Below are 20,844 nucleotides of genomic sequence, written 5' to 3' on the forward strand. Positions count from 1 at the left end.
TGCTTGTTTTGGTCATACACTATAACTATATATTAAAAACAAATACCACTGTGAATATACAATCTCCAATCAAAAACATTTGATGAAATGCAAGAGTTAATAAAAACTTGCCTAACCAGTCTGCCATTGGCCTATGGGATGAACTTAATCACCTTGCAGACTATTTCAAGTTTGAATGGGCTTGTGTCATCACCAGCTTCTGGCATTCTCACTTCCTGTCTTCCCGTCCTAAATGGTTTAGGGAAACCAAAATGACAAAAAAGCTATATCAAAATGACTGCAGTGGATTGGTCCCACTTAATTCTTTTTAGATGGCTGACGTGGAGCTGGTGAAGAAGATGCTGCGGGCCGTCCTCCAGGCCAACAGAGGTGGAGTGTCACTGTCCCGTCTGCAGTCAGAGTACAAAGAGCTGACCGGGGAGCAGATACCACACAAACAGATGGGACACAACAACCTGGATGCACTGCTAGCCAGCATGCCCTCTGTAGTCCGCACCGAGCGCAGCCGCTCTGGAGAGGTGTGTGTGGGTGTGTGTGTGTGTGTGTGTGTGTGTGTGTGTGGGGGTGTGTGTGGGGGTGTGTGTGTGTGTCTGCAGGATGGTTGGTTTGAAGGATAGAAGCATAAACATAATACAATAAGATTATTCCTTAACAATTATACATGTTACTACCACGAAGTATCCAAAGTACTGTGTGCATAATTTGGATAAGATGCACACCTAGGCGTTAATAAGAGCTAATAACCTGCTCCACCTTATGATGAATCTCTTATTTATAACTGTCTACTCCTCTCTCTTTCTCTGCAGATGGTGTGTTTTGCCTCAGGAGCCAATGAGACGTCCCATTTAGCCAAGGTGGTGGCTCGTCAGCGCAGCTCCAAGAAGACAGGCCGACCCCACCTGGTCAACACACAGATGAGGGTCAAACCGGCTGCCCCACTCGTCCTCAATGGTAAGATTTTGATCTAACCCTTAACATAGCTACTCTGCACATTTTCTTTGGCTGATCTTAAAAATAATTAGCAATTTTATATAGTATAAACAAAGCTTAGGGCTAGTCACTCAACTATGGTCTCACCTAAAGTCCTAAGTGTCAAGTTATGCAAGGTTTGAAAAACATCACAAGTTGCCTTTGTGCATGTGGGATTTCACAGTCTCTGTATGAGAGACAGCGAGCTAATAAAGGATTCAGTAATTTAGGAAGGAACAGAATTGGCAAGGCAATGGTTTTTGGATCTAACGGCTTTGTCATTACACTTATAGGCTTTCCTTATCATCAGCCTCTTCTGAAGAACACACATTTAGCTCTATCCAATTACACAGGTGTTTACTGAGTCACCACGTGGCTTAAAATCCATAACAAATTGAATTAAATGTCATTGCACTTACTGCTAACAGTAGGTTTACATTCTACATCTGCTTTATAGTATGTCTCTTACAGCAAATTGGAAATGATTACAATGCCTTATCTTTGAAAGCTTGTAGTTATAGTTTTGATTATTTAAAGGTCCACAGCAGCTTGAAGTAGACTCAATCAGTAATCTGTTTTTTTATTTAATGCAAATAAATGGGGACATTACAAGATGAACAGTGAATCAACAGTTGTTAACACTGTTGCACTTTAGCCACACTGCAAGAAAAACTGGTGTTGGGTTTCTTTTGTGTGTTGGGCCACTGTGTGTATCCAACGCTGAAATAGAACAATACTGCATATGCTTATGATTCAGAGTCAGAAAGGGGGCAAGGGGCAATTCATTTTACAGTCTATCCCATCCATATAATAAGTACAAGAGTAACAACAACAGTCAGCATCCATATCAACATGACATTAACAGTAATGGCGTTTTCCATTACATGGTACCTCCTCGACTCGCCTGCTAACAAGTACTTTTTTTAGTATCACCTTCGTCGAGGTTCCAAGCGAGCGTAGGCGATATCAAAAGGTGACGTGAAAACCTGCCGACTACTTATTGGTTGGAGAGAATTGTAACTAAACAGTGCGTCATCATTGCTAGCGACCAAGGGTTTAAGCCAGCCTCCACAATGCTCCACCTCCTATGGAGCCATTTTGTTGCTAATAAGCCATCACCCGCCATTAGCATTCCATTGATTGCCATTCATTTTGGCATCACTTTAACAGCGTTGAAAGACTTTATTTATCCATTGTTTTTATTTCTAAAGGTACCTTATACCTCACGTGATGGCTCAGTAGCAGGCGGTTTTGTAAAAATAGGCTAACGATTGTGTCATAACCAAATTAACCAAATTACCGAACTGTACAGGAGAAGCTCGCAGGCTGTTTTGACTTCCATCTGATTTTATAGACTGCTTTGGTTAAAAAATATATTTTCAGGGCTCTGGGTTATGTGGCAAGTAACAAGTGACAAGCAGCTCTCACCTGAGATCATTGTCGACGCAAATGCAGGACGCAAAAAACAAAAGTTACTATTTTACTAGTCTGGACATCTTGTCATGCCAACGCTACAATAAAGGTTGCCTAAATGCCATGTATATGCATTTGCTGTCCGCTTACTAATTGATGGTGCGTTTGGTGTAGATTTGGACTTTTATATGTTTTATTCCACTTTGTTACGTCGAAGTGGAGAGGCCTCGGTCACCTGTGTGGAGCTGGCTGGGGAATGGGATGGTGCTGGGGACACCGGGACCCTTTTTGGGGATCTACTGTTTGCTGTGGATTACTTTTTATTTTCGTGTCATTGGATTACGTCAAAATAGGGATGTTTTTTTTCTTAACGTGTCTTAAAGTTTTAAGGTGTGATTGCACTTTGTTTCTGCGTTTGGAGAGGCAACAAACTGTAGGTTGAACACTGATTGTTCACTGTTACATTTTAGTTGAATTTATGTGTTATGCATTCCGCCATCGTCTGTCTATTGCGTTCCAAGACAGCCGTGCCGCGATTGGATTTCATAAGGGCGAATTGTTAAATTGTTACAATGTAATCTAAAATCTGCTTTAAAAATAAACATATATGTTTATTTAGCATGTTTGTTTTGTCCATTTGCTCGGCTCGTGCTGTGTTCCCCTAACTGCCCATAAGTCCTGTTATTATTGTGAATATAGAAAAACATATTTCTCATTTTAACCAGTAATATTTCAGTATGACATGCATCATAGGGTTATATGTGTTATTACTGGCAGTGTTTATATTTGTAGGCTACAGTATATACACTGCCAGTAAAACAATCATAAAATGATAAATACTTATAGAGTATATACTCTATATATAACATATATTGCATAATGATGACAGAGGAGTATTGTTTATACTCTAACTAAATACTTGTTTATTGACAAGAAAATATACTGTTAGTATAATAAGCTGTAGTAAACTGTAACCTGGAAATATATATTTAGTTCTCCATCCAGCCTCTCAATCCAATTACTCGAGTTCTTGATTGTTTCCGAACCTTTTACAGACTCCTCTTGGGGCTGGTGCTACAGTGCAGCAGTGCTGCAGCAAGAGAAAACTAGAACGTGTCCAGGGCTTGTATCAGTACTGTGACAATACAACAGGGGAAAATCTTTTCTTTGGTGCTGGCCGACAGTTTGTGGATGAACAACTGACCTGTTTTTAACTGTTGCTCTGTGGAGACTTGCAGTTGGCTTGGCACTAAGAATACCACACACAGGTGTGCACTCAAGCAGACAGATTCACAATGTTCAGGGCTGCACAGGTGTATTAGTTTCATACGTGTAAAATTATGTCAGCTCACATGCAATATTACTGTATATCCACACACAATTCTTAACCTTTTTCTACTTTATTTGCTTTAAACACATTCACAAACCATACTTGCACATATGCAAACATGCAATCTCACAAACCTGCACACACACATACAGACATACACAGCGCATACACCTCCGCTAGACCGTGATGCTGCAGAATATTCTCAGAGTCAAAGGATGAAGTAGGAGGTGGTAGTGCAGTAAGGAGAAGGAGAAGAGAAAAGAGGAGTGGCAGCAAGAGTGTCGGAGAAAAAGAAAAGCAGAGGGATGGAGAAATGGGAAGGAAGAAGGGGGTGGACAGATGACAGGGAAGGAGGAAGTCAGGGAGAGAAAGAGTGTGTGTGAGTGAGAGAGAGAGAGAGAGAGAGAGAGGGGTGGCGTGTTCGGATTTGAGGCTAATGCAGCCTATAGCGGCTGAGACTCAGCTGCATGTGAAGAGCATCTGATTCACAAATCAACCTCTTCATCTCTCTCTAATCCTCTCCTCCACCACCTCACCAGGATATTGATATTCAGACAGAAACAGACCAGGGACTGTGTGTCCATGCCGGTGAGGTGACGCAGCGTCTGCTCTGACTGTATCTGCTTGTCCTTGCCTATATCTGCATGTTGATTTTAAGCTTGTGCATTCCTGCATGTGTGACTTCTGAGTTTCTGTAATGTGTATACGTCTGGAAGTTTTATTGATTCATTAATTGGTTGATTGATTAAATCCCAGTATCATAGGGTACACACACTCAGAGAGAAAATAATAAGATTTAGAAATCAAATTTGCCTACTAATGACTTTAAACGACATAGGCCGATGAAGCTGCTTGTTGTGTTTTGTCACTGGAAAGATATAATGAGATTCAGCCAGAACAGAGAGGATGAGAACACAGAAGAAAGTTCTGGACCTCACTGAGGAAAAGAGAAATGAAGAAACGGGTGAAGATAAAAGAAGAGACAGTCGGAGAAAAACTGAAAAGGAAGAGGGAGTGTGGGAGTGGAAATGACTAAGGGTTATGCTCAACAGGGTATATTGGTGACGTCAATTAGCAAGAATGTGATGTCATGCTGGCCATGCTGTGCTTGAGTGATGTAACATCACAGTGATGAGGGGTTGGACTGGTAGGTGCTGTGTTGGGATCATTGCACTCGGCTTTTCAGGCTTTTTACTGAACATACAGTAACCATCACAGATTACAGTTAGATCTTACATGTTAGAATTATTCTGCTTCACATGTTATATTTACTCCTTAAATGTTCCTAGGACTGCAACCACAGTCTCCTGAATTGTGACTATTTCCTTTAAGCTATTGATGGCAATAACTGCGACACATACTATACATTTAGAGGGTTGCTAATGTATTGTATTTTTGAAAAAAATTGTTAAACATTTTTGGAAATACACATATTTGCTTTCTTGCCTAGAGAGTTAGATAAGAAGATGGATATCACTCATGTCTGTGTATTAACTATGGAACAGCTAGAACCAGGCTTTGATTAGCTAAATTTAGCATAAAGACTGGAAATAAGGAGTAACAGCTGGCCTGGCTGTCTCCAAATTCAGAAATATGCATACCAGCACCTGTATTGCTCAATAATTGAAGTGGTCATATTATGCTCATTTTCAGGTTCATAATTGTTTTAGGATAGGTTAAATCAGAATAGGTTTACATTGTTTAATTTGGAGAAAAAAAACTCCATATTTTGTTGTACTATACATTGCTGCAGCTCCTCTTTTCACCCTGTGTGTTGAGCTCTCTGTTTTAGCTACAGAATGAGACATATCGCATCTGTTCCATCTTTGTTGGGAGTCGCACATTTGCAGTACCTAGGTAGGGACTACTAGCCAGTCAGAAGCAGAGTTTGAGGGCGTGCCACCCTAGCACCTAGAGGAGCGTGTGTGTGCGTGTGGTGTGTATTTTAAGTCCATAGTTTTACTTGTTTGCCTTCTGTTTCTCTATGCAGCCAAACCCCAAACATCTCTGAGGCAGCCGAACCACCGCGGGCGAGGCGGAGGTCGAGGAGGAGGAGGTGGCGGCCGAGGGGCAGGACATGGAGACTTCAGACAGGCGAGAGACATGAGGGATGGCCAGTCAGAGGGCAAGACTGGGGCGCATCCAAACAAGATGTCCAATCAGAACACACCCAACAGGAAAGGGAACCAACCTGCAGAGAAGTGAGTGAGGGAAAGGGTTTGGGGGTGAATTATGTGTAAGCAGTTGGACACAGTTACACAGGGTGGCCGCGGGTCCTTAAAAAGTCTTAAATCACGTTTCCTAAAAATAAGGCCTTAAAATGTATTACATTTTCTTAAATTCAGATTGAATAGGTCTTAAATATGTTTGTGTCATGTCACGGCGAAAATGCAGGCAATCTGTTGTCGAATATTTTTTTTCAGTAGGCTTTGCGCTGCGTTGTCGCGGTAACATAACCCCATTTGTACATGTCCTATCCCCTGACCAATCGGCTATCCTAACCTTAACCACTCCAAGTCAAATGCCTAGCTCCAACTAATCAAGCTGCTTCGTGGGCGGGTGTTGGCGTGGCCGTAGTCAGTGAGATTTGTAATTTTGCGGGATTCGTTATTTCGCAGCATACAAGTAATGCAGCAATTGTTAATAGCCGTCTAGCAACATGGGGAAATGCAAGTTCAGTGACAAATGGCTTGAAAACAACGAGTGTTCTTGGTTATGGTCGGTGCCTGAAAATGCTTATGAAGCAAACTGCGTTACGTGTCGGAAGATTTTCAAACTTGTAAAAATGGGGATCAGAGCGGTGGAATCGCACGTACAAAGCAAAAAACACAGACTATGTAAAGGCACGCCAGCAACTGTCCATTGCTAGTTTCTTCTCCACCGCTAGCAACAATGTCAACGCTACAACGCTAGATGTTACGATGGGAAATCCACAGCAACAATGCCAGCTAACATACGAGCAATTTGTGGCTCTACGCCAACACTCCGAGCAGAGGTGATTTTGGTGCTGAGGATCGTGACAAGACACAATTCATACAGGTCAAATGACGGGACTGAAGAAGTGTTCCAAGCAATGTTTCCAGATTCGGGGCTTGTACAGTCATTTACCTGTAGGAAAGACAAGACCAGATACGTGGCTAAATTTTGGTTGGCGCCATATATCAAAAAATAGCTCATCACAGAAGTCCAAAAATACGGTGCGTTTGTAATTATGTTCGAGACACTAAACCATAAACCAAAGCAAACAACTGGACTTGCATGTGTGTGTAAGTTATAAATTGGTAAGGACACTCTTTTGGGAAGGCTTTCTCAAGTGCCAAGTCACTGTTTTGTTTATTATAGAATAAGAATTGTTTTCCAAGTATATTCACAAAAGCTCAGGAGTAGACATCAGAACTTGAACAAAAATTGGTCACATGGAGACCTGAAAACAAACACATAGACACACACACACACACACACACACACACACACACACACATATACATTCCCACACCGCAAAACACTCTTACACACTGCTGTCTACTCTCTGTCCATGATGAGTCCTCCACAAAACTGCAACCCATCCATCTGAGTCTCTCTCTCTCTGCGTCTGTTACACACACACACACATCAATCATATAAGAGTCTTTGCATTTTAAAAGCAGCTGGAATTGGCTTTTATTTATTTTTTTGTTCAAAAGGAACAGTTTTTTTTTTAATATTCACTTGATGTTATTTCACTTGCTGTTATAACCATTTGTTCATGGGACCCAAATATTCTGAAAATATTGTAATAATATAATTTAGGACAGCAATTACATTTTTGTGTTATGCTTTCACATTACACACATTAAGTCAATGTTCTTAAACTCAACCTATTATTGTCATTTTACCATACTGTTAATTTTGTGTTTACTTGGAAAGATTACTGTATATTTCCACTTTGTATTTCCATCGTAAGGTAGGTCTTAAATTTCATTTAGAATTGGTATTAAAAAGTCTTAAAAAGTCTTAAATTTAACTTGTTTATACCAGTAGCCACCCTGTACTTCAAATAAGTTTATACATTTCGATAATTTTACTTGATCAAATTGTTGTGTTTTATTGTGACAAAATACAGTTTTTGACCCTCTACAACAAAAAATGGATTTTGCATTCAGGATCTAATTTGTCGCAGGTCTTTATTTTTAAAAGACAACTTCATCTCACATCCCAATGTGGAAGCTTGGTTCTCACATATTTGTGGGATTTTGTAGCACAATTATATGTGGAAGTCACCAACCAGGCTTCCACACTGCTTGGGAAATCTAAGAAGAAGAATGTGTAACTGACCAACGTGCGCAGAAAAGCTAGCTGTCATGCCAGAACATTTCCTGTAGATTCACTCTGTCACGCATCATACTTTCAATATTTTATGAATGGTTTAAGACAATATAGACCATTTTGTTATATTTTCTCCACCATCTGGTCCAAACTATGGCCACAAGTCAATGAAGGACATCTTTCTTTCTTTCCTTCTCATTCTCTCTCTCACTCTGTCTGCCCCCCCTCCTCCCACCCTTGTGGTCTGAGCTGAATCAGAATAGGCTGCTGGTGAATGAAAGCTTGGTTTTAACTCTGGTTGGTTTCTGTGTGCAAACAGCCTCCCTGCTGCTGCTTATTCAGCACTGGGCTGATGCTGTGCTCTCTAATTCTGGTTCTCTCTGTCTGTCTCTGTCTTTATATTTCCTCCCTTCACTTTGCCACTTCATCTTTGTACCTCTTTTCTCTGTGCCTCCTCATCTGCACGTTTGGCACATTTTCATTGTTAACCTTGCTCAGCATCATTCTTCCTTCTCTTTCTTACCCTCTCTGTAAATTCATTGGTAAATTGCTCATTATGTTTTGATTATGCTTTCCGGATTGGTCCAAATCCATTTTTTTCCAAATCTATTTTTTTTTTTTAAATCACTACTTATTACAACATAAGTTGGCTTTAGAGTTCTTCTGTCATTCATCATGACCTGGAATGAGTTAAAAACCTGATTCATTGTTATTGACGAAGCCATCTAGAAGCATTGCGAGATATTATCTATCTGCATTGCTCTAACAAGAATCTAGGGTAATCCAGCTCACAGACTGGCTCTCTCACTTCCATTTATCCACAACTCTGTTTGTCCATTCCGTGTGAAAACAACTGACATCAGATCTCTGTGTCTCCGTGTCACCATGGGTGTCCAGTGTGCACAATGGGGCGGCAGGGTGAGAAGCCTGGTGTGTTGGCAGGGTACACAAGCCCAGAGCAGGGTGGATGTGAGCCCTTTCTAATCCCCCCTCTATTCTCTGGTAGATTAACAACTCTAAACCGACACAGAGTGAATCAGCACATCTCTCTATATCCCTCTAGATCTTCCACTGGACAGTATGTGTGTATGTGTGTGTGTGTGTGTGTGTGTGTGTGTGTGTGTGTGTGTGTGTGTGTGTGTGCGCGCGCGCACGCGCACCTGTGCCTGTGCCTGCAGGTGTATTATGGGATACATGGCAGTATAGGTGGTAACTTTACCAATCAAAATGAGATAATGAAATGAGTGGAGGAGACCTGGATGGGAGGGTTTTGTGTGCGTTCAGGCTGTCTTTGTGTTTGTGTGACAGGATGGGTAGCTCTTGGGTGTCTCTTAAACCATACTACCACAAAGTCGTTGACACTGGTCACACGTTTCTTTGTCAAGAAATTTACAAAAAATCAAAACAAAGGTGCAGTCTTTAGTCTAACAGGCTCCAGAAAACAGTTTAACCCCAACCTCAACCTTAGACTACAAACAATGTCACCACAAGATGCATACAGTAGCTGTTTTGGGGGTTTTGATCATATCACACAAGGTACACGAGGTAGTTTGCCCAGTTGTCATGGCAATGTAAATATTCAAATTTCCATTATTTCTAAGTTATTCTTTTTCTTGGATGTCTCTTGGCTGAAGACCAAACATTTAACTGGCAGGCACTGTTTGTGTCAATTTGAATCTTATTGCATTACTTTTTGTACTCTCAAACTTTCAATGTTTTTTTGGAATAATACAATTTGGGCTAGCAATAGAGAAATTCCTCCCTATTGCTACCAATGGACACCTCAGCATTTATTCTACTGGACAAGCATTACATTACATTGCCAATTGTGGTCATTGGCTTCCTTCAGATAATTATTAATTGAAGCTTAAACTATACGTAAAATAAGAATTTGTCTATGATAGTAGCAGGCCGATTGTGTTGAGTCCAGATAACCATTAGTGATGGTTGATCCTGCTTAAAATAGCATTTAGGTCAGTAGAGTGCACAGATTGCTGACGTTATGTTCTTTGATCTATCTATAGGAAGTGAAGCCCTTCAAACCTTCTTACAGCCATCAATGCTCTGTTATTGATAGCTTGCTTCCGTTATTAGCTACCTGGGTGAGCCAGGGGTGGCCACTGAAGAGACAGACAAGAAGGGGATTGACAGGCTGAGTCAGGAGAACTGGGAGGAACGTTTTAACAAAGCATGTACTGTATCATTGAGGTGACTGATCTGAACAGCAAGCACCACAAGTTAGAAATAGGAAAAGATTGACCTACAAGATACAGTTACTAAAATCAGTTCAGTTATGTCTACAAAAGGTGATGGATATTTTACACAATGTAAAAATCTTTCCATGCATTCTCAGTTTGTCGCTAACTTGGTCTGATGAGTAGCATCTACAGTGCAATGCTGTATTCAGTGAACTGTATCTCATGACTTATTGTTATATACCAATGGGGATAAAGACAGTTTGATTAATGCGTTGCGTTACTGAGGACAAACTAAAAAAATACTCTGTGCTGAATTTAAGCTGGTTATCTGGTTAGACTTTAAGATGTTACCAAAGTCATTTTTAAAGATTAGGAATCAGAGATGCAGCACAGAGCCAGGCCAAGCCAAGCCATAAAACTGTAGTCAGAAGTGAATTTCTCTAAACCATGCATAAAGATGATGGATGGAAAATGTAGCTACAAAGGTTCAAAATAGAAGAAAAAACATTCTTCCAGTCTGTCTTCTGCACAGTTTCCGTCTCTTCCAGAGCCCATAGAAACTAATGCTCCTCGTTCTCTTGTGTTAAGGTCAGACAAGAGGATGACCCTCCCGTCACGGTTTCAGAAGGAGGTGCATGCTCACCTTTCCAGAAACTCCCAACAGACCGGTCGTAAGTAGAACATGCTGCTTTTTATTTAGCTGAAAATACATTTTGTGTAGAGTTTATCTTCTGAATGAACAGAAATGTTGCCCAGACCTGTATAACTTCAGACAACTAAAATCCTGGCCAGCTGCTCCAAGCATCACCAGGGGACATTTAACACTCAACTTAATAAAGAAGCTGGGCTCCTGTGCTGAAGTATTAAATCGTGTCTCTTCCTGATCTTCACCATTTTCTGCTATGTAAAGCAAACAAACAGCAACAACATTATACTTGGTTCTCACTACTCTTTACCTCCCCTTTAACTAACTCAGCCAAACCAACTGTTTGTTGTCATGTTGCCTGTTTGAGGAAGGGCTATGGCCTTCATAGTCTGGGGAAAGGCACTGGAATGTAATAAACTGCATCGCTGTGAGGCACATACAGTATTATGTGTGAAGGCTTCAGCCATTTCAGATGTTTATTGAAGGCCCCTACAGACAGAAGAGACTGTTAAAGTTTGATACTGATTGGTTTAAGAGCTGATGCTTCCTGTATGTAAAGACACATCCCTGAGTGAGGAGGAAATTATATTCATGTGAGTTCCTCCCTGTTTAGAAAATGTGCAAGACATACACCTTAGAGTGCTGTTTGATTATTCTAGGGATTCACACTTTAATATCGAAAATTAGAAAAGCCTTTGTCAATAGCCAATAATAATATCCTTATTTGGATGAATACTGACTGATGTTTCACTGGAATGTTTGACAGTCTAACCACTTTTGCAGTTAAAGTAGTATCAAAGGAAAAGAAGCCTGTAGGGCAATGGGTTGGTTTCTTTGAGTTTTTTTTCCTCGTCTTCTGATCTAGCTCAACAGAGCAACAGACAAATCCAAGGGCAAATGGAAGCATGGCTTTGTTTGTGAATGATGCCTCATTATCATTCTTCTTTTTGAAGAATCCATTCATCTCCTTTAAGACTCAAGTGCCTTTGTTTTGGGGGAAAGCATGACATGCAATCTACAAGTTTCAGGGGCAAGAAGATACAAGCACTAATTGCTTGCATGTGTTTGTAATCTCCTTTCTGTGTTTTTTCTCTGACCTTACAGTCCCCTTGAATCTCAATGAGAGCCTCAGCTCTGGGAAAGGCAAGCCCTACAACCCTCAGCAGGTCCAGGGTCGAATCATAGAAATCCTGGGGAAGTACAGTAACGGGTTCTGGGTGTCGAAGTTGCCTCAGATCTACAGAGAGCTGTATAAACAGGACATGCCCACTGAGGCCCTCAGAGACCTGGACACCTGGACACACATATGCACTGTGTGTACTCCTGATCTTACTCTATATATAATATAATATGCACAGGTAGACACTATGCACAAAGTCCTGAAAACAACCCCCCCCCAAAGCACTCTGCATAGAAACACAAATACTTTAAGTAATCATATTTCTTAGTAGTTTAACACTGAGACAAGTCAAGGCCATTTTTTGTAGAAGTCACAAATCAGAGGGCAAGAGAAATAGCAATTTTTGAATCACATGATCTGTAATTAGTTTACCAAAGACACATTTTGGGGCTTGGTAGAGGTTTATTGACAAACCTGTGCATTCTTGTCAACAACAAATTAATTCCAATCCTAAAAATGTATTATATAGTAAAATGCTTAGTTCATGCATTTATAGTCATGGTAAGTCTTTATTGTCTACAAAATGGTTTTTTAATAAGTCCTTTCCATTTATTCTCCAAGGTAGAGAAAACCTGCAGCAGCAACCCATCAGAGCTGCTACTCTACCCTGCCAAGAAACAGACCACCACATCTTCCCCTCCACCCACCCTTACCCCAAACTCCACCTCTGCCCCTGTCCCAACTTCAAACACGCCCCCAGACAAACCCGTGCAGTCCCCTGTCCAGCAGAGACCCCCTAGCATCCATCTGACTCGCTCTGGTTCTCGCTCTCCGAAGAATCCACCATTGTCCTCCTCGTCCCCCAGCCCCCCCTCCTCCCCTGCCACCCTCAGCCCCGACCTGAAGCTGAAACTGGAGGAGCTCTTGGTGAAGTACTCCAATGGCCTGTGGGCCCATGCACTGCCCAAGCTCTTCCAGGACACCTACAAAGTCAGTAACATTTTGAAATTTACATTTAACATTTATCATATTAACGTCATTACCAAACTCAGGAGCCAGGTGCATTTTTTGATAAAAATATTTGTTAAATTTTATATATCTACAAGTTTCAACTTCCTGGACACGTCCTTGAGAACCTTCATCTCCTCTCCGACATCTGCACCATCGACTACCCGATGCCTGACAACCCCAAGAGGGCCATCCTGTATAGGAGGAGCAGCAGTGGAGGTGGAGGAGGAGGAGGAGAGGATGAAAACTGTAACAGGACGAACTCAGCCAGCGAGGAGGAGCTGAGGCTGAGGCAGGAGCTGGGGAGGAGGCTCAGTAACCACGCTGTGCCTTGTCTGCAAATCCCCAAAGAGGAGTACCCCTCTGTGCTAGTGGTGGAGGCCACCAACACCAATGGAGTTATCCTCAGGTAGGGGAGAACTGTATGTGCAAATGTACTGTAATGGCACTTTACCACTGCTAGTACCAGGTCTACTCGGCTCGGCTCGGCCACGGTGCCCCGTTTCCATTGCAGATTTAGTACCGCCTCATGCGTGGCTGGTCATCATAGCAACACCACAGGAAACTGCCGTGAAGGAAACTGTCGTGAAGTAACACAGAACATTGAAGGTGACAAATTTAGTTAAAAAAACTGGAGGCAGCAAAAAAAACACTAACTAAACTATATAAACACAGCAGGTTTGTTCAGGACACACCCTGTCTGTTGCTTGCAATGATGACGCAGTGATTAGTAAGGATTCTCTCTGACCAATCAGTAGTCTACAGGTTCTCACCTTTTGGTATTGCCTCCGCTCGCTTTGAACCTCGACGGAGGTGAAACAAAAAAAAGTACCTATTGGCAGGTACCAGGGACTTTTTTCAAAATGGAAAAGCAAAAAAGTTGAGTGAGCTGAGGCGAGTCGAGCAGGTACCATGAAATGAAATGAAAACCATATGACTGGACAGTTCATAACACTCTCACTGTCTGTCTTTCCTCCGCTCTTAGGTACATTGGTGAAGGTTACTCCCAGGCTCAGGAGTCCATGGAAGATGAAATGAGGGAGTTTTATGGCATCGACCAAGGCAGTCCAACTCCTTTGTCATCTCCATCCTCTGGCCAACTTGTTGCTGTCCGGGCTGAGGAGGAGGAGGAAATTCTGAGGGCGCAAGTCTGCGAGGTCATGGCTGACAAGGCCAAGGTGAGAAGTCAAAAAAGCTAAAGCTATGGGAAAGGTTAGCAGGCGGCCTATGAGATCTTGAGAAGTGAGGAATTGTCAGTTATCCTGTGTTTTTTGTAGGTGCACTATGTGGATCATGGCTTCTCAGAGGTGATCAGCAAAACCAAAATGTTTGAGCTGCATGAGAAATTTTTCCAACTGCCTTTCCAGGCAACTAAATGTAAACTTGCAGGTGAGTCTGACTTTTTCTTATTTTCCCCTACTCCATCATTTATTGGCCTCTAGTTTAAATTGATGTGTTGTGTGTGTGTGTGTGTGTGTGTGTGTGTGTGTGTGTGTGTGTGTGTGTGTGTGTGTGTGGTGTGTGTGTGTGTGTGTGTGTGTGTGTGTATGCGTAGGCCTGGAGCCATTCTGTCAGGAGCCTGCTGTGCTGAAGAAGTTTGAGACAATGGCAAGTGGAAGGATCCTATTGGCTGAGATCCTAGAGAGAGGGCAGACCCCTCTTGTTGTCCTGTACGACACGTCACAGGATGATGATGTCAACATCAACGCTGCCTGCATGAAAGCCTTGCATGACAAAACGCTAGCCAGCCCGTTACAGGTAGAGCAGAATTTGTGTATGTGCATTGTTGTGTCGGTGTGTGTCTGTTTGTACATCATACTAATCTCTTATCACTGGCTCTCCCCAGGTGAACAGCGCTTATATGAATGTGACTGTCAGAAGCGTCTGCTCAGATGGGACCATCTACTGTCAGCTGCCCTCCAGAGGTCTTGCCAAGCTGAATGTAATACTGGAGAATATAGAGACATACTTCCATTTACAGGTTAAAGCCATGCTACATTTAATGTCTCCTTGACTTTTGAAACTGTAAAAATGTTGACTCTTTATTCAGTTGTTGATGCAAATTTGCCATTGATTTTAATTGTTGACCAAACTTTTAAAATCACACCAATGAGCTACATTGATACAAGGTCTTTAATTAGAACAACTATGGACATGCAAAATTGAGTTTGCTAAACACTACAGCCTTTTATTTGTGTAGCTTCACATGTTACCCTTTGTAAGTTTAGTAGCTGCAGCTATTGCATTAGCATCTGCACTAGTAATTCTGTATTTAACAATATAAAATTACTGTTGGCAAATGGAACACACATGGGGTGCCCACATATGTGTTGCATACTCATAATTGGAAACAAGAAGAGAATAATATGAACCTTCCTTGCAATGTGTTTTTGTGTCTGTTATGAAGCTTAGCCATGTATATGTGTTCATTCCAACATGTTGGTTAGTTATGCTCCATATTCACAAGGAGCAAACGCAGGTTACTAGGACTCACACATTCACCTTCAAAGCCTTTTGTGAATTTATTTGTGTTGTGCTGCAACTTTCAGGCAGAGTTGTGGACAGATTGAGATTAGGGTTGATCATTTTACCAAGCCACTTAATCTGTTAGCAGCACAGACGACTGTGTGCTTTTTCAAGGTGTGCCACTGCTATACTCTAAGGCTTAGTAATGCTTTACGTCAGTGTTTATGTAAACACAGTGGAAGCTTTATTGGACTTTACCAAGCTTGCAAGTCCAGAGAATTTTGTTTTTGATTTGAAGTCATTAAGCATGCAGAAAAGTAATAAGATCTTTACACGTCATTTTCATCACATACTATTTCCATGACCTATAGCTAACTGGATGGTCTGGTTTTGTTTTTCTAGCCAGAAAGAAGTTCAGAGAAAAACTTTCACAATGTAATAACCAGTTTGGCAAAGTGTATGTTAGGGTAACTCCTTCTGCTAGTGTGGTAACATTGGTGTCATCAATCAGCTGTTGTGACTAAATGTAGAAGAACGTAACTCCTACGGCCAGGTTGGCTCAGTGGTAGAAGCACACGTGTACTGAGAGGTTTATGCCTCGATGCAGAGGTCTACGGTTTGAATCTAACCTATGACGATTTCCTGCACGTCTTCCAATTTATTGGAGTCCTAAAGCAGCAGTTACACATACTCAGTAACCTCGCCAGTGCAGAAGAAGTACAGTCAGATCAAATAATAATCTGATGCTACTGGTTTCTTGATGAAACTAATTTCTGTTCCAGGTAACATCAGAGTTCCTGGTTTCCAGACCCTTCTGTGGGAAAGGGTGTCTGGCTCGCTACAAAGGCAAATGGTCCCGCGTAGAGGTAAGATGGCACTGTTCCCTGCAGCACAGATGGTGAATTGCTAAACAAATCCACATATGATTGATGTTGGCCTGACAAAGGGAATATAGTCACAAATGCCCAGTAGAGGCAGGTGTATTTACCCTGACAGCAGAGACCTCCATGAAAACTATATTATTCATTGCACATTTTTAACTGTAAAAAGTGAGGTTTCCCTGAATAAGTTTCTGTCTTTAGATCACCAACCTGCATGGCAGCAGAGTGCTGGACATCCTGTTCATTGATGTGGGTGTCCAGGCTTCTGTAGAGGTGTTTGAGCTGAGAGAGATTCCCCCTCAGTTCCTCTATGACCTCATGGCCATCCCTCCACAGGTCAGCATCTATGTCTTCAAAGCACAGAATGTGAAAAACAGTCGAGAGCAATGATAATGCTCAAAGGAAACATTTTTTGTGTACTGTTGGATTGAAGACAGAGTCCTCATACAGTCCTGCAGGTAATCTGAGAAAATGACTTCCAGCAACCTGTTTTTAGGCTGTGAAGTGCTGTCTAGCAGACCTGGCTGTCAGTGTTGGATCCTGGAGTCCAGATGCTGTCCAGTGGCTTCGAGAGAAAGTGCTTAACACCACAGACTGTAGCATGAAGGTAAATTGTGACCACCCTTCCTTATCATCTAAACATCTTCAGTTTTTTTTAACCACAGTGATGCTAGTTATTTGTTTTAAAAATCACTCAAAGCATGCCTTCATTGGTTCGGTACCTCTGATTTTGTCCCTCATGTACCTTCCACTTACCTCGACATCCCAACCCAGGTTGCCAAGGTAGATGAAACCAAGCGCTGCATCTACGTCCACCTTTTTACCGACAAGAACTTCCACGACCCGGCCCGCAGCCTCAACCATCAGATGGCCCAGTCTGACTTGTTCAAACAGCAACCAGATGTTTTCCTGACGAGCCACAGGTTTCTGCTACTTTTTTATTGACCTGTATTATACCTTCACTGTCTAGCTAATTAAGTTAAAACTTATGTAATTTATACTCTAAATGTCTTGTTTTTTAACTTATTGTCACAGGCCTGCCAAGATCTCCACAGCAGCTTTATCCTCCAAGGCTCCCAGCACCAGTGACTACAGTAATGGAAGTCCAACATCAACTTCTGTCCCAGCCAAGCCTCATCTCAGAGGGCTCTATCAGGACCCAAAGGAGATGGAGGAGGAAACATGACCACCACCTGCCCACCAGAGACACCCTCTGCCCCCTCATCCTCTCTCCAGCTGCCACCGCTGTTAGAGCTGCCCCCAGCAGGTAATGGAGTGGAGGAAATCTTTTCTGGCCTTTACTATAGCCTAGAAAATCACGTGTTCACATGTAAGTCGTTTTCTCCTCAGGAAACAACATAGACGTCTATGTATCAGTGGCGTGCCATCCAGGCCACTTTGTGCTGCAGCCCTGGAGAGATATGTACAAACTGGTGGTGTTGATGGGCGAGATGATTCTCTACTACAGTAAAACTGAGCAGAAACCCCTCAACATAGAAAAGAATCATATATATGCTGCTAAAGTGGAGAACAGGTGAGTTACTTTGATTCCATTGAGTATTTTGGGGGGAGGGGGGCTTCTGCCTTGTATTCTGTTTTGTATTCTGTTGTAGATATTCAATAATAAATGGAGGCAGTTGCCTAAGTATATCCACTCTTCCTACTTCTCTTTTCTCAGCTGGCACCGTGTATTAGTGAAAGGAGTTTGACCAATGGGCTGGTGTCTGTGTACGAGTTGGACTATGGTAAACATGAGCTGGTCAGCTGCACACAGCTCAGACCTCTGATCAAAGAGTTCAGACAGCTGCCGTTCCAGGGCATCACTGCTCAGCTGGCTGGTGAGTAGAGAGCACGGAGCTCCACCACAACGAGTCTGATGGTTGTTACTAAGGTCCCTAAGGTAACATCCAAACTCCCACTGGTGGATTGACTTTATATTTCCACTACATATCAAAGGCAAATATTGTACTTGTACAATAACTAAATGCATACCTACATTTATATGACACAGCAGTAGTTACTTGTTACCTTAAAGATTCATATTTTACATGCAAAGCATATACTGAGCTGACAAAACAAGATTCATTTTTATAAATTAACCTCAACCTACTATATATATTATTGTTCTTCTACATGTTGTACATTTTGCTGATAAAACTACATTCTGTGCAATTAGTTAAGTAAGATTTTGAATGCAGGACATTTTTTGTAATAGAGTATTTTACATGATTATATTACTATGTGTACTTAACGGATCTGAGTACATCTTTTACAACTGCCAAACTCTACCTGAGCCTTAACTCCAATACCTGCCAGGAGGGATACCGTAACAATCAATTGTTGCCTTCCTTATTTTAGCTCAAATTCAATATAAACTCACTAAACATTACACTTTGACGCATGTCGGAATCGAACCCAGGCCCCCTGGGTCGAGGAGTAAACCTCTAAAAACAGCGCCTGCTCTACCAACTGAGCTATTTGGGCGCCCATGTGCGTCAACAATTTAATTAGAAAACTACCTACTTTTCTTGTTCTTAAGCTATTAATGTTCCTCAGTGAAACACAATGTAATTGGAATGCCCTACTGCGTTTCCTTTATGTACCATTAAATCTTAACATTGTACCGTTACCATAAAATTGAGCTTAACCTTCACACCTGTTTTCCTCGCAGGATTGAAGCAGAGGCAGTGGTCCGAGGAAGCTTCCATCGTATTCAGGAACCATGTGGAGAAGAAACCACTTGTGGCCCAGCTAGAGGCCGTACAGGAAGCCACAAACCCATGGGACAGGAAGTTGATGGTCTTCCTGGTGGATACTTCACAGGAAGAAAGGGATATCTGGGTGCATGACATCATGACTGAATTTGCTGATGAGCTGACCAAAGAGCTGTAGATAACAGAAGACCGTTGACAAGACTTACTAGCCTAGCAGTTGTCCTGTTGCACAATGAAGACGCTGTGAGTTGTGGATAGACAAAATAGAAGATGCAAGGTATAAAAAAGGAAGGAGAAGTTACAAGAAGAAGTGAGATTGGGAGGTTTGATAGCATGTAGGGACTGGCATTAACAGAAAGACGAGAGGTGTAGGTGTTGTAGCCACTTGCTCGTTGTGTTTTGGGCTAAACATCGAAGGATGTTGTGATTTGATTTTGAATGACTGCAGTGTGACCATTGGACAATTGGACTATGCATGATGTTGGTCCAAACTTGCCACAAATGCCCAAAACATGCCATCAGCTTACATTAAGAAACTGCTGAATCTATCCATAATATCCTCACAAAGCTGTTGAAATGATACAACATGCATTGTTATACCATTGGGTAGGGGCTTTAACCCAGAGCAGCATCTACCGTACCGTCGGTTTTAGTGTCTGTCATCCTCGGGACGCCTGAATACCCTCAAACCTGCCAACGTTTGCGCCGTGCAAAGTGCACAAAATGATGAAAGGAATTCTTCTCACATGCTAGGACGACATATAATGCATTTGTTTACAAAATCTGCTTTTCGGATGGTATTTCTGATTGTCATAAAATGTCCAAAAGTTAGAGCAGACATTCCACAGAGAAGTTAAGAAATAGACGAGTCCGTGACTCACGGGAGACATACATAATGTAGAGAGAACAGTAGGTAGTTTACACTTTTTGTATATGCTCGAATAAACAGTTTTAGTTTTTGCAGTTGCCACGTTTTGCATATACATGCTGACACTGAGTGTACTGTACTTACTGACCAAGCAGGACACAGGAGCAGGAGTTAATTGGGTTTGGTGAGGAGGGATATACTTGATGTATGATATGTTTTTATCCCAACATTATTTTGTTTTAGTGGTGGTACATCCTGGCACTGACAGACAGAAGATTGAGATTTCCATTGAATTGAAAGCATAAGACGGACAGTTCCTCAGACTCCTGACTGTGCATTCCTTAAAGCCCACTTCATGACTCCTGTGCCTTCAGTGCCACGTCTATCTCTCCTCCTCCTGTGAAACACTGAGTTTAGTATCTCTCCTTTATTCTGTTTTCTGACAATGAGACTTTAATTTCACCAGGTCACATGCTGCATGTTACAGATTGTTCTTAATTGTGCATATATACAGTAGATGGATGTTATAATAATAATAATAATAATAAGCAGGTTGAATTACCAGTTGTGTTTTTAGATTTTCAAATAGGAAATAAGTTATTCTCATGGTTGGTTCCAGATGTGGGATTTTATTCTAAACTGTGAATTTTGTTTCTGACACTTCTGCACCATGGTTTTGGAACTGTGCAAATGCTTCTCCATTTCTGAAGACTCCATTTCTGACAAAGCTCAAAGCTGCATTGTTGTTGACAATTGACATGTGACATGAATTTTATTTATATATAACTTATATTCTCTAGAAGATGATAATTACTTTACCATTTTGATGTTTGACAATGACCTGGAGGTAATAAAAGACTTGGTTTTTGAATAAAGTCTGTTTGAGAGGTTTAAATGTGATCAGTCCATTAATTACTTATTATATT

At 41.6% G+C, this 20,844-nt stretch overlaps 1 protein-coding gene across 1 annotated transcript in view; it reads left to right on the forward strand.

Annotated features, from left to right (window-relative positions):
• LOC116706908 (tudor domain-containing protein 7B-like) overlaps positions 1-20,813 on the forward strand; it is a 24,882-nt gene extending 4,069 nt beyond the window's left edge. Inside the window, 21 exon segments of the mRNA XM_032543945.1 lie at positions 312-518; positions 807-951; positions 5,703-5,913; positions 10,804-10,886; positions 11,966-12,174; positions 12,603-12,971; positions 13,088-13,398; positions 13,975-14,167; positions 14,267-14,378; positions 14,545-14,747; positions 14,836-14,970; positions 16,238-16,321; positions 16,538-16,672; positions 16,833-16,943; positions 17,111-17,259; positions 17,372-17,475; positions 17,478-17,603; positions 17,687-17,870; positions 18,015-18,037; positions 18,040-18,174; positions 19,008-20,813. Coding sequence (XP_032399836.1) covers positions 312-518; positions 807-951; positions 5,703-5,913; positions 10,804-10,886; positions 11,966-12,174; positions 12,603-12,971; positions 13,088-13,398; positions 13,975-14,167; positions 14,267-14,378; positions 14,545-14,747; positions 14,836-14,970; positions 16,238-16,321; positions 16,538-16,672; positions 16,833-16,943; positions 17,111-17,259; positions 17,372-17,475; positions 17,478-17,603; positions 17,687-17,870; positions 18,015-18,037; positions 18,040-18,174; positions 19,008-19,228 — 3,450 coding nt within the window. The 3' untranslated portion in view covers positions 19,229-20,813.
• Positions 20,814-20,844: the final 31 nt, after the last annotated feature.

This window comes from Etheostoma spectabile, chromosome 19 (assembly GCF_008692095.1).
Source record: "Etheostoma spectabile isolate EspeVRDwgs_2016 chromosome 19, UIUC_Espe_1.0, whole genome shotgun sequence".
NCBI classification, from domain to species: Eukaryota; Metazoa; Chordata; class Actinopteri; order Perciformes; family Percidae; genus Etheostoma; species Etheostoma spectabile.